Source organism: Pseudovirgaria hyperparasitica (assembly GCF_010093815.1).
Source record: "Pseudovirgaria hyperparasitica strain CBS 121739 unplaced genomic scaffold EJ05scaffold_25, whole genome shotgun sequence".
Taxonomy (NCBI): Eukaryota; Fungi; Ascomycota; class Dothideomycetes; order Acrospermales; family Acrospermaceae; genus Pseudovirgaria; species Pseudovirgaria hyperparasitica.
In genome coordinates, this window is record NW_022985573.1 from 121,737 (window position 1) to 141,977 (window position 20,241).

At 42.2% G+C, this 20,241-nt stretch overlaps 3 protein-coding genes across 3 annotated transcripts; 2 read left to right on the top strand and 1 right to left on the bottom strand.

Annotated features, from left to right (window-relative positions):
* Positions 1 to 2,136: 2,136 nt before the first annotated feature.
* On the bottom strand, positions 2,137 to 3,555 carry EJ05DRAFT_232085 (uncharacterized protein). Its single transcript, XM_033739983.1, has one exon. The coding sequence runs from the start codon at positions 3,282 to 3,284 to the stop codon at positions 2,397 to 2,399; it is 888 nt and encodes a 295-aa protein (XP_033595412.1). The 5' UTR covers positions 3,285 to 3,555; the 3' UTR covers positions 2,137 to 2,396.
* Positions 3,556 to 7,946: 4,391 nt separating this feature from the next.
* Positions 7,947 to 8,950, top strand: EJ05DRAFT_490497 (uncharacterized protein; the record flags this gene model as incomplete). The annotated part of the gene is made up of 2 exons (XM_033745882.1): positions 7,947 to 8,375; positions 8,435 to 8,950. The coding sequence occupies 2 exons, from the start codon at positions 7,947 to 7,949 to the stop codon at positions 8,948 to 8,950; spliced, it is 945 nt and encodes a 314-aa protein (XP_033595413.1).
* A 573-nt stretch (positions 8,951 to 9,523) lies between these two features.
* On the top strand, positions 9,524 to 10,837 carry EJ05DRAFT_480802 (uncharacterized protein). The gene is made up of 2 exons (XM_033744942.1): positions 9,524 to 9,965; positions 10,015 to 10,837. The coding sequence occupies exons 1-2, from the start codon at positions 9,896 to 9,898 to the stop codon at positions 10,692 to 10,694; spliced, it is 750 nt and encodes a 249-aa protein (XP_033595414.1). The 5' UTR covers positions 9,524 to 9,895; the 3' UTR covers positions 10,695 to 10,837.
* The last annotated feature ends 9,404 nt before the right edge of the window (positions 10,838 to 20,241 follow it).

The window sequence follows — 20,241 nt, forward strand, 5'->3', positions numbered from 1 at the left end:
GCCTTATTAGCTTTTTATCGCTTGCTTAAGAAGTCCTTTTTAGAAGACTTCTTATCTAACTTATTTTTAGACTTATTATTATTCTTAGAAGCCTTAAGCTTACGGTAGTTCTAATACTTATAGCCTTTAGAAGAGAAGCCGCGTTTCTTATACTAGGTGCATTTAATATTAGAGATAGAAGCGGAGGTAGAGAAGGAGTTAGACTTCTTTAACTTAGAAGGCTAACTAGACTTACCCTTATAGCTTACCTTATAGCTAGTAGTATCGGATTTAATACTATATTTCTTAGCTAGATTAAGTATCTTTAGCTCGATGTCTTAAAATTATAATATATCTTAAGTTAATAAATTATTAATAATATAGTCTATAGTATTAGGTAATAAGATAAGAAAGAATAAACCCTTAACCTCTTTAGACTTAAAAATTAGACGTATTACTTTTATGACTATATAAGATAAAGTAGCGTATCTTTTTACTATTTGTATCTAGGTATAATAGAAATTATTAATATATTTATAGATATCTTCTCTGTCTTTATAGCGGAGGTTAGCGAGTAATCTAAATAGATATATTAAAGAATTACCTATATCACGGTCGAAACGTAATAATAGATAACTCTATATAGCTACTACTATATTATAGAAAGTAAGATCTATAATAAGATCTTAATATATTAACGAGAGTAATATAATTATTATCTTATTATTCTTTATATTTTAATCTATTATATCTATATATAAATCCGTGACTCTAGTACTAAAGGGTCTAATAACCCTACTAGAGACTATTATCTATAATTATATATATTTAAATATAATTATCTAAGCTAATCTCTACTCGGGGAAATTCTCTCCTCTTAAAGATAGCTTAGATAGAGAGAAAGGGTCGAGTTTGAAATTAATAGACATGGTTATTAACAAGTTTCTCGGGTTCCTTCTCTTTCTTTATATAGGACTTATTCTAACTCTTTCTATTTATTACGTATTCGTAAGAAAGATAGTAAAGGTAAAAGAGATAGGAGGACGGTATAGAGGACGATATAGAGGCCGGGAGTTAATAAGGTAGTAGAATTAAAGTAAAACTTTAATAAGATTAATAAGACAACTAAGTTTTAGAGAAGGGACTTGCTTTTATTAAAATATAATAGTTTTTATTAATAAAGAGGTGTTTTAAGGCTTTTATAGTAAAGCGCCGGGCTTATAACCTATTATTAGTAGAAAGTAGACGTGATTAAGGTTATTAAATATATTCTATAATTATGTGTAGAGAACTAAGTTCTAGGAGACAGAGTCGAAGCTATTTAACCGTTTAGACACTAGTCCCGTTTAGGAAGCAGTGTCTCTCACTCAAAGTACCTTCCGACAACAACGGACATTAGTTGGCGACCTATAGCTGCCCGCGCATTACGAACACATTTCCGTCCATAAATAATATCTTCATCCTCAACCATATAGCATAACGTGTACACACAGCGAGCACTGCTCTACCTAAGTCTTTATAATTAATTGGGCATTCCATGAGCGAAGAACCGGTCGTCGCCGCATCGCATCTCTCGTAGCTTAGGCCCCCCTCCAGAATCAAGAGACAAGTCTATGCTGAGAAGCAGTCCACCAACGACCCAGCGACGTCGTAATATATCCCAAACTCAGCTACGAGCGATTGTCATGCTTAAATAGACAAAGACACCTAAGGATATTGTAATGGATCTCACTTGCAAGACGATAAAGATAACTGGATGCTTTCTGCGCAGAAAGATAACGAATCCGCAAGTGAGCACATTTCATTTCGAGATTCAAGCTGTCTCCTTATTTTCGCAAATATTGGCCCCAAATTTAACACCATCCTGGTATTCCCAACATGTTCTGAGAGCGTCTCGATCATGTCGAAATCGGAACGGTTAGTCAAGTATGGCTCTCACTTCTTTCGCGGAGTGCTTGCCCTCCATCCAATCATCTTCTTTACAAGGCCCGACATCAGTCCGTTTTCAGACTCATCAACTCGCGAAGAATTGTCTGCGTCGAAGACTTCTGACCCGTCTCGGTCGTCGAGGTCCCCTTCATCTCCCTCGTCTCCCTCGTCTCCATCGCTGTACTTAGAGTCACCTATATCTTCCTCCTCGTTGTTTTCCTCCTCGTCATCCACCCGTCCCTCTAGATCTTCTTCCTCTATGGACGATGCCGAGTCTTCGTTATTAAAATCGTCGACCTGGGATCTCATCTTTGACAGTGCGAAGTGAAGCAACCGGTTGGCAAAATCATTTAAACCGGATACCTTGCAGAGCTGTGCAAGACCTGCTTGTGTGAAGTGGTCCTGGGCTTGTGGCCACCACTTTGTTCCGGAAAACGGGACCTCTCTCCAGAATCTATGGCTTATTAGTATGAAGATATCATGGAATTTCATAGTGGTACGTGCTTCTTCAAGCTCAACTCGTCCTGGTGTCGGTTCAAATCGGCCTGTGCAAATATAAACAAGCAACCAGGACCCCAGATTGAAACGAAGTGGCCCATACGCTTTCCAAAAGCTACGCTTTCATCAATCTTCTCCAGCGTCCTGAGCCGAAACCGAGGATCGTTCGGCCACAGCGACTCCAGGAAGTCAGCAATGGCATCTCGGGTAGCCTTTATCGGCTTCCTTGCGGCGGCACCCTGGCGAGAATTCGACACCGGGAAGAGCTTAAGAAACTCGTGGTATACCAGCCAGCAATAGTAGATACATGCTCGGACATGGACTGTCTGGTCTGTCAAGGAGTCGAGGAAGAAGATGATTTCGCCAATGTTCGGGCCTACCGACAGCTTTCGAGTTCCTAAATCAAAAAATCGCTCGGGGGAGCCATTACACTTCCGCAGCAAGTTCTCAAGGGCGTCATTTACTCCAGTCTCTCGCTTTAGTATGGTCCATGGATCATAAGCTGGACGTACAATCGGTGTAAATACCAATGAATTGCGTGACACACCAGAAGGTGAGCGGCCAGCAGAGTCTTCTACTTGCTTTGGCACCCTGCGTGGAGCCGTTGTGTTCTTTGCCATGGAGAATCTTTGGTAAAGGAATTTCAAGTTCTTCTGGACCACAGCCGGAAGAATGATGTCAGATTCGAAGATCATCCTAACGGCCTGATTGTTGTCAGCCGACCCTCCTATTACGCTGTTCGTAGAGTTGTCTGTAGAACACTCGTACCTCGTTGTCTGAGAGTAGCCGAATGAACGTCTCAGTGAATGAAGGAGCGTCATACGCGCCACTGTTTGGTTCATGGGCGTCACTCTCTGGTATGACGTCTTCGCACTCATCGTCGGATGGGCTTACACTTGGAGTTGGCTGTAGAGCAGCAGGTTCCTGCGTTGAAGGCTTTGGCGTTTGAGCTCGCTTTGGCGGTCGCCCACGCCTCGCTGGTGGAATAGGCTCTTGAGGTACTTGTGACTTTTCTGGCTCTACGGGCTGTGGTAGGGGAACCCTTGCTGGCTGCGAGGTACCATTAGCGTTAGCACTATTGTCGACACTTCGCTTGTTAATGCGCGTTAACCTAGAATTACCAGCCCGTGGAGGCATTTTGACCGTCCACACAAATGGAGGTAGAAAATTCTGCGCAGAAATGGTGTCAAAGGGAGAGAATCTCATTAGGAAAGCGAACGAAAGATAGAAACCGCGCCAAATTTTAAGCAAACAATCCATGTGGCATGGGCCAATGATCTACGTTACACAGTTGAAGTAATAATATATATTAAATCCGCCTAAGGAACTAGCAAGCTTACCGGGAGTACACATGCTCTAAAAAGTTTCAAGAGTTAAGAGGGTTTCTGTAGCGAAGTCTAACATAGAATAACTAATAATATCTTCTATTATTAAGCCGACGAAGGGCCTCTTGGCCGTATTAAAGCCCTAGTACTATATATGACAAGGAGGCCAATAACGTGGATTCAGGCGTTAGTCTTAGCTAGATGCAACAGCCATCACATCGAACTTCATGACCTCTTCATCCTACGAGCTCTACCTTACGCATTTAATAATGCTTTTATAGTAGAGGTCATTGGCTTCTGCCGTTAATTACTATCGTTGCGCCCCCATTGACTAGACTCTTCTCTCTTACTAGAACTTAAGTATATACATGTATACATATTCTAAGCGTACTTGAATTCGCAAAGGGTTTAATCGAAAGGACTATAATTGGTAAATCTCGGTTACTCTAGGCTCTGATTATAACAAGGAAAATAATTTGTAACTTCTTGAAGTTTACTATTACTGAAACTCGGAGACTCCGGGCTACGATTTTTGGAATAGAGTACGGTATAATGCTAGCTATTATCGAAACTCGGAGACTCCGGGCCACGATATTAGACTATAACATAGTATAATACTTAGATACTAGACTATTAGACCTAGAGAGAGTAAAATAGAAATCCCTAGATTTCTTAAGATATACTTTTAGATATATATTATTGAACTCCGGAGTATAATAGATAGTAATATAGAATAGTAGTTACTACTTAATATAATCGATGGCGTTAAACCGCTAGACTTATATAATCTGTTAGCGGTATTATTGGGACTTAACTAAGGTTAGGAGCTAGTAAACTTATATCTAAACGGGACTATCATAAAACTAAGAAGCTACTATGTCTAGCTCCAAGTACGATTAACATAATATTAGCGCTATCAAGACCTTAGAACAAACCACTCATTGCTAAGATTATTGCTAGAATGCTTTGGCTCAAAGATATCTTCTCACAGCGGTGGCGATACTCAGTCCCACAGCATCGATAAAAACGATTTTTGGCATATAATTATGAATCTTACAGATAAAAACTACCCTGTATAACGGTTCTTCTTTGCTTTTCCATCGAATACCATAATACCATGCGTGCCACCGAACAGCAGAATAACATGCGAGTGATACATGCGATGAGTAACCCGTTTATTGCAATGCCCATAAAGTATGCTAAAAGGTCGAACTGTGCGAAGATGTCTAGCCACTCTTGATTTTGGAACGCGTTGCGACTCTGTTCGCGTTAAACATACGATCGCGAACAGACACTATTATCGGTAGATAAGGTCTTCCGTGATGCTGGTTAAAGACCAACTATTTTTTCGAAATTTCCCGAGAACTAATCACCGTTCATGCTGTTTCCCTTTCCGTTACACGGGTAAAACTCCATCCATAGGAGATGAGGACTTCCCTAGATTGGTATGTACTTCAAAACGCAAAACTAGCATAGATTTGTGCTACCGCCTCTGATACCTAGTAGTGCAGTCGACACTGCTAAGTGATGTAGTGCTCTCTATGCTGTTAGGAAGGTGATTAGTGATTATCTCTAATGTGCCACAATCAATGAACAGCACTCCCACGCTTAGCTTTCGTCATAGTCCTTGCTTCTGGTCCCGAATCTAGAAATCCACTAGTCCAAGTGCGTATGTAAGCAAACAAGTTTTCGCGAAGGGTCCATATCAATCATGCTGTATTCAAGCCCTCGTGGATCTCGGCATGTGTTAGTATAAGTAATATCAAGCAACCTACCAATTGTGCGTGAGATAGGCACCAAGGTTTGAAAAATATCTAAGTACATATACAAAAGAAGCGACGAGAGTCCGTATGGGCTTTTGGACGTCAAATGTAGATAAAGAAGAGTACCTAGAATATTACTATGATCTAGTCATCAACCTCTATATAGAATAAGACTTGGATAGAAACGAAGTGGTGAGGTAATGCTTCTGTTATAGATAGCCATGCTCATACCCTAGTCTAGCGAATACGACTTTGGCCGCAGCCATGGGGCCACCAGTCATAAGAGCAAGAAGGTGTGCGACTCCAGACACAAAGGAATTGTATAAGAGAAGCCGTGGATAGTAGAAACTATGTTACCAACCTGGCATTCGTGCCAAGCGGTTCATGTCCATTGAACATCAAAAAGAGTAAGCCGAGCCAAATTGATTTACAGATTCTTCGACTTCGACACTTTCAAATCGACCTCCAAAATCGAAGACGATCAGGCGGCGCACTTGAACTTCGTGTGCACAGTCCACAGTGTCGATGAATTTCAAAGGGACAGAAATAATATTATCAGTAAGGAGTAGATGAAGCGCGTTAGGGAGGAAGCCGAGAGAGGGCAGTGGAGAAAAAGATCAGGCTGGAGGCAGCTCCTTGAAACTTTGAATGAACGATCAGAGGATGATGACCCATTGGAGTCGCTGCCTTGGAAAATAGCCAGGCTTCGGCACCAGCGGGTTACGAGTGATCCTTCGAATTGGGGCCTGTCCTATTAAAGACCGCTCAAGAAGGATAGAGCGCTAGATGAAGGCGTCCCGAACGTCTCGCTCATCATAACATTAAAATCACTCGTTTTTGAATAGCTAGCAAAGTACGCCGAATATAGGCAGAATTGTGTACCGATACGGTGTGGAAAAAAAGGAGCTAAAAATGCAAGAACTACAAAAGGTAATGAAGACGATAAATATCATAAGCTCTGTAGTCGATTAAGTAATTTTAATAATAGCATAGAAGCCGGATCGGTTGTTTACGAGGGCTTCCTTTAGTCAAACCAGACGACCTAGGAAAAGCCTTCTAGGCGTCCATCGCTCTATTCTCGCCTAAGGCTTCGGGAGCAAGACATTCGCTAAGTAAGTATCGGCAGAGTTGATTTCGGATTTATTGATAATTTTTATGACCACGTGTTGCTTCTCCTGTGAATTAAAAAGTGATTCGTGCGGCAAATACGATCATGTTTGGCATAGATGGATGTGAACTTGGAGCAGGGCATCTGAAAACCCTGGGAGAGTCTGTGACACTTAGGATTCCACAAGCATGGTTGACATGCGCAATCGACACTCAAGTTTGGGGATGTGTGTTCGCCAACGCTGTGAAACTTTGATTTCAGTGCACTGGGTGAATGAAAGTGCCGGATAGGTGGATAGTTACAAACCATGATCTCTCTTCCCATGAATGTAAGCAGTAACAAGCCCTAGCCCGAACATTATTTACTAAGCAAATCGGTAAGCTAAATAGCATTGTTCTTCTCCACTTCACCGGGTCGGTGCAGGGGCTGACATTGACCTATAGTTTAGCCCGACTGTGTTAAAAGCTACGTAGCTATAGCGCAGCATAAGCCAATACTAACAGGTTTTTTCCCTTCCAAGCCTTGCATACATATGGTGCATTATCTAATTTAGGGCTTTGTACACTGGTGTAAGCGTACTTGTCCTTTCAATCATCTCGTCTTTAGATGAAAGACTGCGTTTACAGACAATAGAATGGCTGTATGGATACGAGAACCTTATTTGTAAAGACGGACCTCCCCCTAGTCCATAGAGAATGACCTAACAAATGATTCTAAAGTTGCTAGCTGCGCGTTCCTAGTACTAGTATTACATCATAGGGGTATAGATAGATAAGAGTATTCATTAATGTATTTACAAGCTAGCTAAGCCTAGTAAAGTTTGCGTAGAACACATCCTTAATTAACTAGACACTGGTCTTCTGTACACTCCAGGCCACAAGGTTGTGCTAGCTGTATACATATCTCTGATGAGGTATCATCTTAGCCCATCTTTGTTCGCATAGTAAGCGTCTATGCTATCCTACACAATGAATAGGCCAAATCCACGTTAGACCTACCATCTTTTAGCCACTGTTGTGACTGCTCCAAGATTGTCATTTGGATGTTACAAACAAGCAACTTACACCGCCTACTCTCCTGTGTCGGGAGAAAAACATCATGTTTTGCTAATACTGTTTGTGCCGGGCGCTACGAAGCCTTTTGTCTTGAGGCACGGCACTCATGGCTTTCTCAGGGCATGCAGTATGGTTGGTACGTATAAATAGAGCACATTCGGCAGCAAATGCTCAGATTCTGCTCAGGTTCTGCTCAGATTCTGCTCAGACTCACCTGCTCCATCGCTCAGATCCTGCAGCTTCCTCAAATTTGTAAGTGTCAGAGTATTCTGCTGTGACTAGTAACGGAATGCCTGTACCTGGCTATTTCCCACGAACTCCCTCACCATCACCGGCAAGCGGAAGTCGCTCGTATCGCCTTTTCCGTACGCTTGTGCCCGCGCCAGAAGAAGCAATGATGAATATCGCGAGTCCATCCGAGAGCAGCTCAAGCTCGCCGACCCCGGAGCAGCACGACTTTGTTGACTCCGTCTCTGAGTTGCACCTGTCAGCACTGCACGTCGACGAAGACAACAGAAGGTCGACCCGCCAGGCATCCCTTGGACCCAGCGACAGCGCTTCGTATGTGACGGCACGAGACTTCAACACAGTTTATGCACCACCAGAAGATCAAGATGGCGAGAAGCATGGTCTCAACGCTTCCGGCATAGAGTCGATGACTTTGCCGGGAGGTATCACTGTCAATGTGACATACGGCAGGCATGCAGCTTCACTCAAGGTATGTTTGACGGAACCTGGTGCGCATTGTTAGAATATTCTACTAAATTCACCTCATAGCATTCTCGTGTTTCCGACAGCGACATGGACCACGTGCTTGGCGAAGAAAACGGAGATGACAATAGCTCTGGCGACGACATCAGCACTTCACGACCCTCTCCGAGCCCATACAAGCGTGCACGTCCGTCGAACAAAACCCAAGGCGGCACACGTACAGCGGCAGCAGGACGTGCATCTGGCGCCCGCCGTCGACTGCCCGACTCCAGCATCTCAACTCACATGCGCGGTATGACAGCGGCGAATACATTGAGAATTGCACAAGAAGCCCAACGCCGCAGGATCATGCGCGAGGCAGAGGAGGCGCACCTAGGACAGCTTCGGGACAAGGCTATGGCGATTGAGCTGTTTGACACAAGTCTGAGGGCCGCGGTGGTGAGCTTGTATCGCAAGGCGGCAGCGGATTGCCCAGAGCTTGCGGGCCTCAGTAGGTTGTATCAGGAGCTTGTGCAGGGTCTGGGAGATGAAGGGTTAATGAGGGAGCTAAGTGCGGTCGGGGTGTGGAAGGCTAGGTTTTAGATGGTCGGTGTTGATGTCGTCGTTGTCATCTAAGAGTAGTGGAATGGATCAGGTGACTGTAGCGAACTCAGCATGTCTACTTTGATGCAACTCTTCCATCCATTCTATTCGTCGATGTCCTAATCCCTGGTACTAAGTTTCTCTCCTTCTTTTTCCCATTCGGGTCTCTTCCACATCATCCGTGGCCCTCTAAGATGTTATTCCTGTAGGCTCCATGACTTACGGCCACCGCCATGCCATGTAAGGTGGTAAAGAGGGCTGAACAATCGCGCCGCCAGATCCAGATCCGGATCCAGGCCAGGGTTAGGGCCATGGTCAAACATCACACAGACCGCATGGATTCGTCGTTTGCCTAGAACCTGCTGCAACACGCCATCGATGCTGTGTGATTGCCGATGCTATATTTATCGCGACAAGCTATGTTATCGTTGACCGTCTGAATCAGTGACATACGAATGACTTCCTGCTGAGTGGTCCGGAGGTGGGTCCGACAGCTCCACACACGCAGCGGCCCGCAGGTCCTGGCAGCTTTTGATTAAAATGATGTATTTCTTCTTAGTCTCTCACAGATGAATTAGCGGCATGCGGATGCGTCCATCTTCCCGACAGTATATTGTGCCGTATGGAAGCCAAGTCACAAGCCTTGCGCAACATCATGCCGCCGTCCACGCTCGCTCGCTCGACGCGACGCAGGACCAGATACAAGACCATCGCAATCAAGTTTGGTTGCTATGCGTCTGCCGTCATCCGGCGTCCATGATGCAAGCCTTCTCTGTCTTCTCCTGTTTTTGTTGTTGTTGCCGCCGCTGTACTATATTTACCCCAAAGCGGCGCCCGTCTTCCATTCCGCAAGGCCAAACAAAAATCAAAGGAAGCTGCTGCGCTTTCCTCACGGCAGCACATATCCCACCTGTTTTCCCTTACTTTGTTCCCTTCGCGATAGCCATGGGTACCACATCTACACCCTTAGTCCAGCGTCCAGAGGGTAATGGCTATGTCACACCTGCCAGCGTTGGTGAGCGACTTCTCCCCTGATCCGTCGACAGCCGTCTAACCCCTATCAGTTCTGGAATCCGAGACAGACGCGGTGAAAGATACAGCCATCACCACGATCGCGCAGCTAGTGATGCGTCTAGACGAGCAGGACCAGGCCCTTGAGATGGTGTCGAAGCGGCTCGACAAAGTCGAAGAGCGAGAGAATAGCTCTAACAACAAACGGCAAAGGCCGTCACCCGAGAGCTCATCCAATCGATCGAAACGTCAGGCCTTGCCCGTGGATGGACTTGTGCCTGCGAAGAAGGGGTCACTGTATACGCCTCCAGTTGCAAAACTGCTCTCTATTCCGAAAGGAAAACGCATGGAACAGCTAAAGTGGACGCCCAGTGCATTCTCCTATCCGGATGCGCATGGCTGGATCTACTGCGCCTACCCACCCAACCTGATCCGCGTTCAAGATCTTGAGCGCAAGACAGTATCCGACTACGTCATGGCGATGGCCAAATACGTCGGTGAACCCCAGTCACACCGGGCTGGCGAAGTGCGTAGAGTCGACTGGCGAATCGTTAAAGAGGAGCTGAGTTACATGCGGCCCGAGGTCTCGAAGAGGGCTCGGCTGGTTAAGAGAGACGGAGGAGGTGGAATGCCACCACGGACGGACAAGGAGACAATGGTGGAGATCATCGATGATGTGAGCGAGCAGAACGTTGCGCTGGCACTTGGGATCGACTATTCAAAAGGAACCTAAACCGTTGGAAGAGCAAGAAGGCATTCTACTTCTATGACATGAGTATCAAGGTAGCGGAGGAGGCACTGGAGAGGAGTAGAGGGTGGTATTGCTACGCTTTGTAATGTATTCTTAGTGCCAGAGTTCAGATTCCAATAAATGATTCATCCCTTAATGTCTACCCTGGTCGACCGTACGCAAATCGTCACCAGCACGCAGCATTATCCAAATATGACCTTGTATTCCCACCCATCTTGCCCACCTAACCAAGCCTAGACAAATCCACAACTCATAGCGCTACCCATGTTTCGACGAACAAAGAGCTTGTGGTAGAGAGGAAGGACGATATGTGCATACGTTTGTGGAACATTGAGGCTGTAGACGTTATTCATTGATTGAATTAGTTGTGTATGTATATAGAGAGAGAGATAGTCTCTCATAAACCATTTAATGTGGTAACTACTAGTCCTAACCCGGCAGTTATAATCACTGAGTAACTTCCTTCAATACTCCCCTATACTATAAACATATATATACAAGGTGATGGAAGCGGCACAAGAATTGGCTGAATAACGCAAACCTTCTTCGGGAAAATGTAGGTCCCTAGCTTAAACTGCAGGCGTAACCAGAGCTTGTGAGTTTCTTACTTGAGTTCCGGGTTTGTTTTTGCACTCTTGTGGCTCAAACCGCTTCTTGCCGATTCCAAATCCTCATCAAGCGGAACAAAAGGTGCCAGCGTCACGGTATATCTGCTATGAAGGGTCAATAGAAGGAAATACGAGCGAAGTATAAGCTGAGTAAGAGTACCAACGAGCAGGGGGATCAAAAAGGTCTAACAATGGCGCCTAAGTGATTCGTTCAAGTAGCACTACGGCTGCCGGTCATGGATGCAAGTTGCTCTTGTTCGCCAAGTATGTGCACAAGAACATGCAGGACGACCTCGGTTTAAAGAGAGCAATTGAGTTCCCCAAAGACAGGTGATAGGAGTGTGAGCTAGCAAGGAAAGCGCCCTAGGTGAGACTGCGAATGACGAGATCTCAGTGCAAGTGGCGAGCTCTATCAGATACTTCAATGTCCATTGCCCGGTTAGCCTGCAGCCCCTTGCGTCCAAAGCGTGCTCTCCAAAACAGACGAACGTCACCTTTCTATCTCTCCTCAGCTACCTTGTGCTTATTATTCAGGGCAATGAATCTCACGAACCATTCCTTTCATGGTGAGTCAGCGCAGGGTTCAATTCCGATAGATCAGTCAATCTATAGCTTTACGCACGAGCCACGTGTCTGAAAGGCAGCATCTTCGATTCCAATGCACAGCCAGCTCCAAGCGCCCCTTAGAGAGACCTTAAGCCGCTTGCAAAGCGCTTCCTTGTCTGAAGGTCAGCACAAGTGCAACCATATTCCACTTAGTTCTTGACTCTTGCTAGTGCTGGCCGATCTTGCACAACAGTCGTCGCGCGTACTTGCTTAGAATCATCTCGGCGAAGAAAGCTTTCCTGAAGCTTGCTTTAATACTCCCTATCATGCATCTACAGGCCCTAATTCACCCTATATCATGACACTACTCAGTACCAAAGAAGATAGCATCGAACTAGTGAGCTTTATCGAGACTAAGGCTCCAGATTTCACGATCTTATTACATCGATAACAAACCCCTGCTAGCCGCAAATCAACAATTCACGATAGTACTTACTATACTTCGCGGAGTAAACCAATAGGAACCCTCGTGGGTTTGGGAAAGTTGTTGGTACTATAAAAAAGCACGGCCCGATGGACACAAGTGGATGTGGATTGATAGCTACTATGTTAATCTCATAAGTTCCACTGAGCTACAGGAGTCCCTCAATTCGATGTGGAATTACTATTCACGTGGTAACATATGCTGAGCATTCTTGGCTGATGTGCAGGACATGTTAGCAGGCGGCAAGAAATTTACGGACAGTGAATGGTAATATAGAGGACAGACATTACAAGACCTAGGTGCGGCAAGAAGCGTCGAGTTTTATAATTGCGATTGGAAATATAACGAAACTCGATACGAACGAGCTATGTAAATATCGTTCATTACAGCCATTAGCGAGGATGTGCTAACACGGCATACGTGTATGAATAATGCATGTGCAGCTAAAAAGCTTTCCTAGGCGGTACATCGGCAAGTCCTTCGAGAGGAAAATTAAAAGAATTTACTTTTGGGTCTCTTTCAAGTATACATGACGCTTCACTATGGGGAAGGCCAATAGAAAGCATTCTCTCGTCTGCAGGAAGTACTTTACGCTTCCATAGGAGATGAGACTATCCTTTCATTTCGTCGGAGTCTTCTTGGAGGCAAGTAACCTCTACTAGCCTATTTTCCTAACAGACTTTGCTCCCGTGCCTCCTATGGTAAATGTAAGGTCTTTAACTATAATTAGCTAACCTATAGTGCTATTCTCGTATACGAAACCGTACCTCTTAACAATTGAAGATTTAAGGTTTCTCGATGCCTCGAGATACTAGCCCTCTGCATTCCTCTAAAGAAGGGTGCCGGTAATATATCTCAACGAGTGCGATGTCTTCTTCTTAAGGGAACGGGAATTTAGCTTACGTCTTATAGAAGAAGAGTCTTAATCATCTACGACGAGATGCAACTAGAAGAAAGTACAACAATAGGCACAAGTTTCGAGGCTTCTAATGGAATTCAAGTAATAAGACAGACAACAGCTAATTCGATAGACCACCGGATTGCCACCACAGACGCTCGAATTACACTAGTAACAAATAAATCCAAGGAGGTAGCTTAGGAAGTGCCTTTTGTTGCTAGCCCACCCTCTTTGCAAGGATATTATATTTCACTTGTCGTAGCGTGGCTCGTGGATGATTGGTCCATACGAAAGATCGCATAGACGAATAGAGGGAGGGAACAGCCAGAGCCATATATAAGTAAGATATCGCTCGTTTATACCAAGTCTTAGAAAGTTAGCAAGCGTGGAGCCTAGGTGGCGGTGTTACTTACGACTTGTGGTACAATTCAACCTTGACAAATTAATTATATGTGGTGTTTCTATTAGAACTTCCTCAACTAAGTATCGATATAGATAGTACGCCTTCGTATTACGTGCTATCTACTTAGAACATTTAAGGGTGCGTCTATTATAATTAGTATATTATAGAGCGAGTTTAGAAAGGGAAGACTTATACGTTAAGTTTATAACCTAGTAAAGGTTACGACGTAAAATCTACGTTTATAACACGCTTAAGCTCTAAGTTTTATTACAAGTAGAAAGTAGACGTAATTAAGGTCATTAAATATATTCTATAATTATATATAGAGAACTAAGTTCTAGGAGATAGAGTCGAAGCTATTTAACCGTTTAGATACTAGTCCCGTTTAGAAAGTAGTATCTCTTACTTAAAGTACCTTCCGATAACACTCCCCTATACTAAGTATATATATATACTTAGTACTATTAGAATAAAGGAAAGCTTAAAGTAAGTAATAGTAAGAGATAGTACTAAAAGAATAAAGGAAAGAGAGATATAAGAGAAATAACTAAGAGAGAAACAGCTATAAGTAAGATAACTCTACTATAAACTAATTATCATCTTTATTTAATTTAGTAGTAGTAAGGGTAGTTCTTTTATTCCTATATTAGTAATATTATTATAACTTATAATATACTATATAGATATAACTCTATTAGTAAATAATTCTTAAACCGCGTAATAGTATATTATAATATATTTAGACTATACTATAATTTACTAGTTTCGGATAAGGGCTATAATAGCTTAATTATCTATAAGAAGATAAGGAACTAGTATAAGAATAGGGTTATTAGATAGTAGTATAGTTAGATAAAATAATAGGGTATATTCTATTATAGAATAAATTACTACTAAACCCTTTTAATAGAAATCTAAGAGTATATATATAAAGAGACGCTAATCTATCTAGTATATAACTATTTACTGCCCTTTATACTACCTTCTAACTCTATTAGCTAAGGTATATATAGATTAGATTATACCTAAGACTAAGTTCTAATAATTATCCCCTTCCTTTAGAAAGCTACCCTTAGTAACCTAGATTATTATCTATCTCTATATCTCTATCCTAAATCTTATAAGACCTTAGTTATTCTCTATACTTTATCTTAGGAAAACTTCTCACACCCTAACGGACTAAACTAGTCAATTCAGGGTAAAACAGCGATTTACATACATTAAACGATAGAGTATACCAAGTATAATAACCTCCGATACACGTGCGTACGTATAGTATATAATACACGATAATACCGACGTATAGAGATACTATATATATACGCTCAAAGACTCTTCGATAATATAAGTATAGACTATATCTAATAAACGCTAATACGCTAACCCCCTTTTATTAGTTAAGGGCTACCCTTAACTAATAACTATAGCGGCCTTAGGCATCGTAATACCCCGGCATACGCCAGATATACCCCTACTAGTACGGTAGAAACGGCTATATAGCGATATTAATATAGATAGCTAGACACCTATCTAAAATATAGGAACTAACTAAGGGTGCGAAGCGCTATAGATAACCTAGACCGAGGGGACCCCGAGAGGGGAGACCCTCCTAGATAAAATTAAATACTAGATAATATATATAGAGAGGGACGCCGAGAAGGGAAAGAAGACCCTTCTTTATATATTCCGGGACCTTATCCGGAACCTAAGAGGAATTACGGAGGAAGAAAGGAAGTCGCCACGAGAGGAACCTAGTAGTAGACTTAACCGAATAGAAGCTAGTCTACGGAGAATCTAGGAAGAGCTATTCTAAGGTAAGCGCCCTAATATATAGACTTAGATTATAGTAATACCCGGAGCTACCGCACTAAGGACTACTAGAACTATAGATAGAGTATATAGTATACGTGTCGTAATCTAGGATAAGAATATACTAGCGTAGATCTAATAGGTATCCCTAAAGGAAATTATAAATAAGATTAATAAATAGAAAGGAATATAGTTAAGCGTCGTGGCTACTAAAGTTACGCTAGGTAGGATAGTACTTACTACTATAATAAATACTATATAGTAAAACATCTCGCGAGATCCGAACGCGATAGATAGTATCTTCCCTAGCGCGTCTATTAGGGTAGCTATATACCCGATTATAGTATACGTAGTACCTATACGGGGATAGACTATTAGAGCGGAGAATATTATACATATAGAATAATCTAACGCGCGAAAATACCCAGGGATTAAGATTATAAAAGCGTGGTAGAAGAACCTATAGGCGATTAAGACGACGGCGAAAAAACACTCTACTATAATTATAGAGCTCCGAGACCCCGCCCTTATATAACGTATTATATAGAAGGGATTCCTAGTAGAAGGAGAGCTCCTTATAGCCGAGCTATAGAATAGAGCATAGGTAATAATATAGTACTTTAACTATTAAGGGTATAGATATACTATATAAAGGTGCTTATAGAAGACCAAGTGCGGATAGTACCGTGGGGACCACGCTATCTAGAAGTGCCCTTATAAACCGCGAGGAGACGGACTAAGAAACAGGGATATAGTATAGTATTTAAACTACGACGGGAAATACCCGTCGTGGTCGTTAACGTGTATAAAATATAAATAGGTTATAGAATATATTCATACGATAAAAGCAAGAGGCGCGAGATAGTTATAGAATATAATACCTACTACGAGCCCTTCCTTTATAATACCCCTAACCTCCCCTCCGGAAGGTAGTTAGGCGGGATAGTAGACTATCCCAAAGACGATAGGACGACTAAAAGGTATAGTTAAAGCCGCTGCCGCGCGAGGATAGTCGCGCCTCTAAGGAATAAGTATATAGGTATATATACTTCCTAGTACCTAATAAGGGACTAGAATATACTCCGAATTATATAGATAAATATATAATATAAAAGAGAGAACTAGGCGACGCTCCTTAAAGAGACCGGGGCTATAATACTCGCTATCTAGGAACTCTATAAATACTACTAGATAAGTAAACCAACCACACACCCCGGATACTATACTATACACCCTCTAGGACTAGAAAGACGAGTCCTCTTCTATATTTATAGGTTAATACCACTCTTATTATAGTTATATACCGAGCGCGATAACCTTAGGATAATACTACACCTATAAATAGATATAGGCCCCCTATATATATATAATATATATAACTAATAACATATACTTATACTAGACGAGATGCTTAAGGGTACCACGGAACTAGGGTAATATATCCTTCTAGGAGACTTTAACCTCTACTACCAATAGTAGGGAGGCCTAGCCGTAGTTAGGGAAGAACTTAGAGTAAGAGAACTACGTACCCGCTACTACGACTTTCTATACCTACTTATACCTATAGAATAAGTTATATAGAAAAAATATAAATAGGACGAAGACGGGTCTACGCTTAATCTTACCTTCGCCATAGAGTATATTAGTTACCGGATCTAATACTACCGCCTAGGCCAGGTATAGACGGATTCCGACTATAAATATATGGAAACTATAATAAACGTATATACCCCGAATGAATAACGGGGACGATAGATATAGAAGAATACTAACTAGGAAAAGTACCTAAAGGACCTAGAATCAGCGATCCTAGATCTCTCTATAGTCGATATATCTAACGACCTAGCTATAGACCAGGCCGTATAGATACTTCTATAAATATACTAGAATACGAGAAATAAACACGTACTATACCGAATATACCGGCCCCTAGAAGTAAAGGGGATTCCTTAAGTATAGGAAAGTAGATAAGACGCCCGAAGGCTATATATACGCGTATACCGTATAAGAATACCCGAGTCGTAGAAAGAATAGAAGGAAGTAATATAATAACGCGATAAAGTCCTCTATAATAAAAGGCGTAAATAGTAGCGTATAATTACTAGTTAATAGACATGATACGTAATAGGGCTATGGCGCATAGCGAAATGGGCTAAGGGCGTAGACACTCTAACACCCCCGCTACTTATGCCTCCCCTAATATATTAGGGGAGAACATACTCTATAAGCCTTAAGAAAACTAAGGCCCTACGGGAGGCTATATTCCCTCTCCCGGAACTAGTAGACCTATTAGACGTTCACGGCGCCAAATACCTATATATAGTAGACATTCCCGAAGAAGTTACGGAGGAGGATATACTTAATATTATTAAGATACTCCCAAATGATAAAGCACCCGGACCAGATAGAATTCTAAATTAATGCCTAAAAAGCACTATAAAAGCGACCCTACCACTTATTACTCGTATATTCTAAGCATGCGTCACGTAGGGGTACCACCCCTAGAGCTTCTAAGTCGCCTATACTATTATACTTAAAAAAACTTCTTCTACATCCCCAAGAGGCTAACTTGGTCCATTCGGGGTAATATACCGAGATATACACCTTAATTAATAGAGTATACCGAGTATACTAACTACTACTATACGCACGTACGTGTAGCGTCGAAACTAAGATATTATCGCCGTGTAAAGATATATATATACCCTCTTAAAATCCTTACGGAGATAGAGGCACGGACTACGCTACTAGAACGCCGACACGCTAACCCCCTTTTATTAGTTAAGGGTAGCCCTTAACTAATAAATATGGCGGCCTTAGGCACCGATATACCCCGGTATATACTAGATATACCCCCACCGGTACGATAGAAAAGGCTATATAGCGATATTACTAAGGGTAACTATATACCTATCTAAAACGTAGAACACACCTAAAGGCGCACGCCGCTATAGATAGACGGAATAAAGGGGACCCCGAGAGGGGAAACCCTCCTAGATCGTATTAACTACTAGGTAGTACGTATAGAGAAGGAAGCCGGAGAGGGCTAGAAGACCCTTCTATATATATTCTAGAACCTTATCTAGAATCTAAAGGGAATTACGGAGGAGAAGAAGAAGATATAACTAGGAGGACTAGAGGGTAGGCTCGACTAAATAGAGGCTAGCCTACGTAGAATCTAGGAGGAACTCACTTAAGGTAAGCGCCCTAGTATATAGGTATAAATAGTAGTAATACCGGAGGCTATACTATGGGCCCCCCGGACTAGTGACGTGGCGTATAGTATATACGTCGTAATCTAGGATAAGGATACCCTAGTATAGGTCTAGTAAGTATCCCTAAAGGATATAGTAAGTAAGATTAACGAATAAAAGGGAATATAGTTAAACGTTATCGCCGCTAAACTCACGCTAGAAGGAGTAGTACTTACCACGATAACGAATATCACGTAGTAGACCATCTCGCGCGATCTAAACGCGATTAGTAGTATCTTTCTAGGCGCCTCTATTAGGGCGGCCATATACCCGATATAGGTATACTCTATACCCGTAAGTAGATAGATTATTAGAGAAGAGGATATTACGCGGATAGAATAGTTAAATAAGCGAAAATACCTAGGGATTAAGATTATAAGAGTATAGTAGAAGAATATATAAGGGATTAAAACTAGATTAAAGGTATACTCTACTATAATAGTAGAGCTTAAGAACCCCGCCCTCGCGTATTAAATTACGTAAGAGGGATTCCTAGCGGAAGGGGAGCTTCTTATAGTAGAACCATGGGATAGAGCATAGGCGATAATATAGTACTTTAACTATTAGGGATACGGGTATACGGTATAGCGGTACTCCTAAAAGACTAGGTATAGGTGGTATTAATAAGAATATAGTACCTAGGAGTGCCCCTACGGGACACGAGGAGAGGGCTAGAGGGATAGAGATACGGCGAAGTACTCTAACTACGATAGTAAGTACCTATCGTGGTCGGCTACGTGCGCGAAACGTAAATAGGTTACCGAATATATCTACTTAATCTAGATGAAGGGAGTAAGGTAGCTATAAACGATACGATCTACTACCGTTTCTCTCTTTACTATAATACTACTACTATAGACTACCTCCTTATAAGGAAGTAGTTAGAAATAGTAAACCGTTCTAAGAAAGCTAATAATAGGACGGCCCTAAGGAATTACTAAGGCCGCCGCCGTATGAGGATAGTCGCGTCTTAGAGGAACAAATATATAGGTCTATATATTCCCTAGCACCTAATGAGAGACTAAGATATACTCCTAATTATATAGGTAAACGTATAGTATAAACATAAGAACTAGGCGATACTCCTCGAGGAGACCGGAGCTATAATACTCGCTATATAGGAGCTATATAAATACTACTAGACGAATAAACTAATAACATACCTAGAATATTATATAATACACCCCCTAGGACCGGAGAGGAGAGTCCTCTTCCATATCTATAAGTCTATCCTACTCTTATTATAGTTATATACTAAACGAGATAACCTCCGGATAATACTATACCTCTAGATAAATATTAGACCCCTCTATATATATAATATATATAATTAGAACTGATCGCTTTAGGCGGATAATATGCTTAAGGGTACTACCGAGCTAGGATAACATATCCTCCTAGGAGACTTTAACCTCTATTATAGCTAGTAGGGTAGACTAACTATCACCCGCGAAGAGCTTCGAGCTAGAGAACTACGTACCTAATACTACGGCTTCCTATACCTTCTTATACTAGTAGAATAGATTA

Excerpts from the sequence above, each read along its gene's own strand:
- EJ05DRAFT_232085 (XM_033739983.1), bottom strand. The coding sequence starts at position 3,284 with ATGAGTGCGAAGACGTCATACCAGAGAGTGACGCCCATGAACCAAACA.
- EJ05DRAFT_480802 (XM_033744942.1), top strand. The coding sequence starts at position 9,896 with ATGGGTACCACATCTACACCCTTAGTCCAGCGTCCAGAGGGTAATGGC. Across the intron at positions 9,966-10,014 it reads TGTCACACCTGCCAGCGTTG|TTCTGGAATCCGAGACAGAC; the intron begins GTGAGCGACTTC and ends AACCCCTATCAG.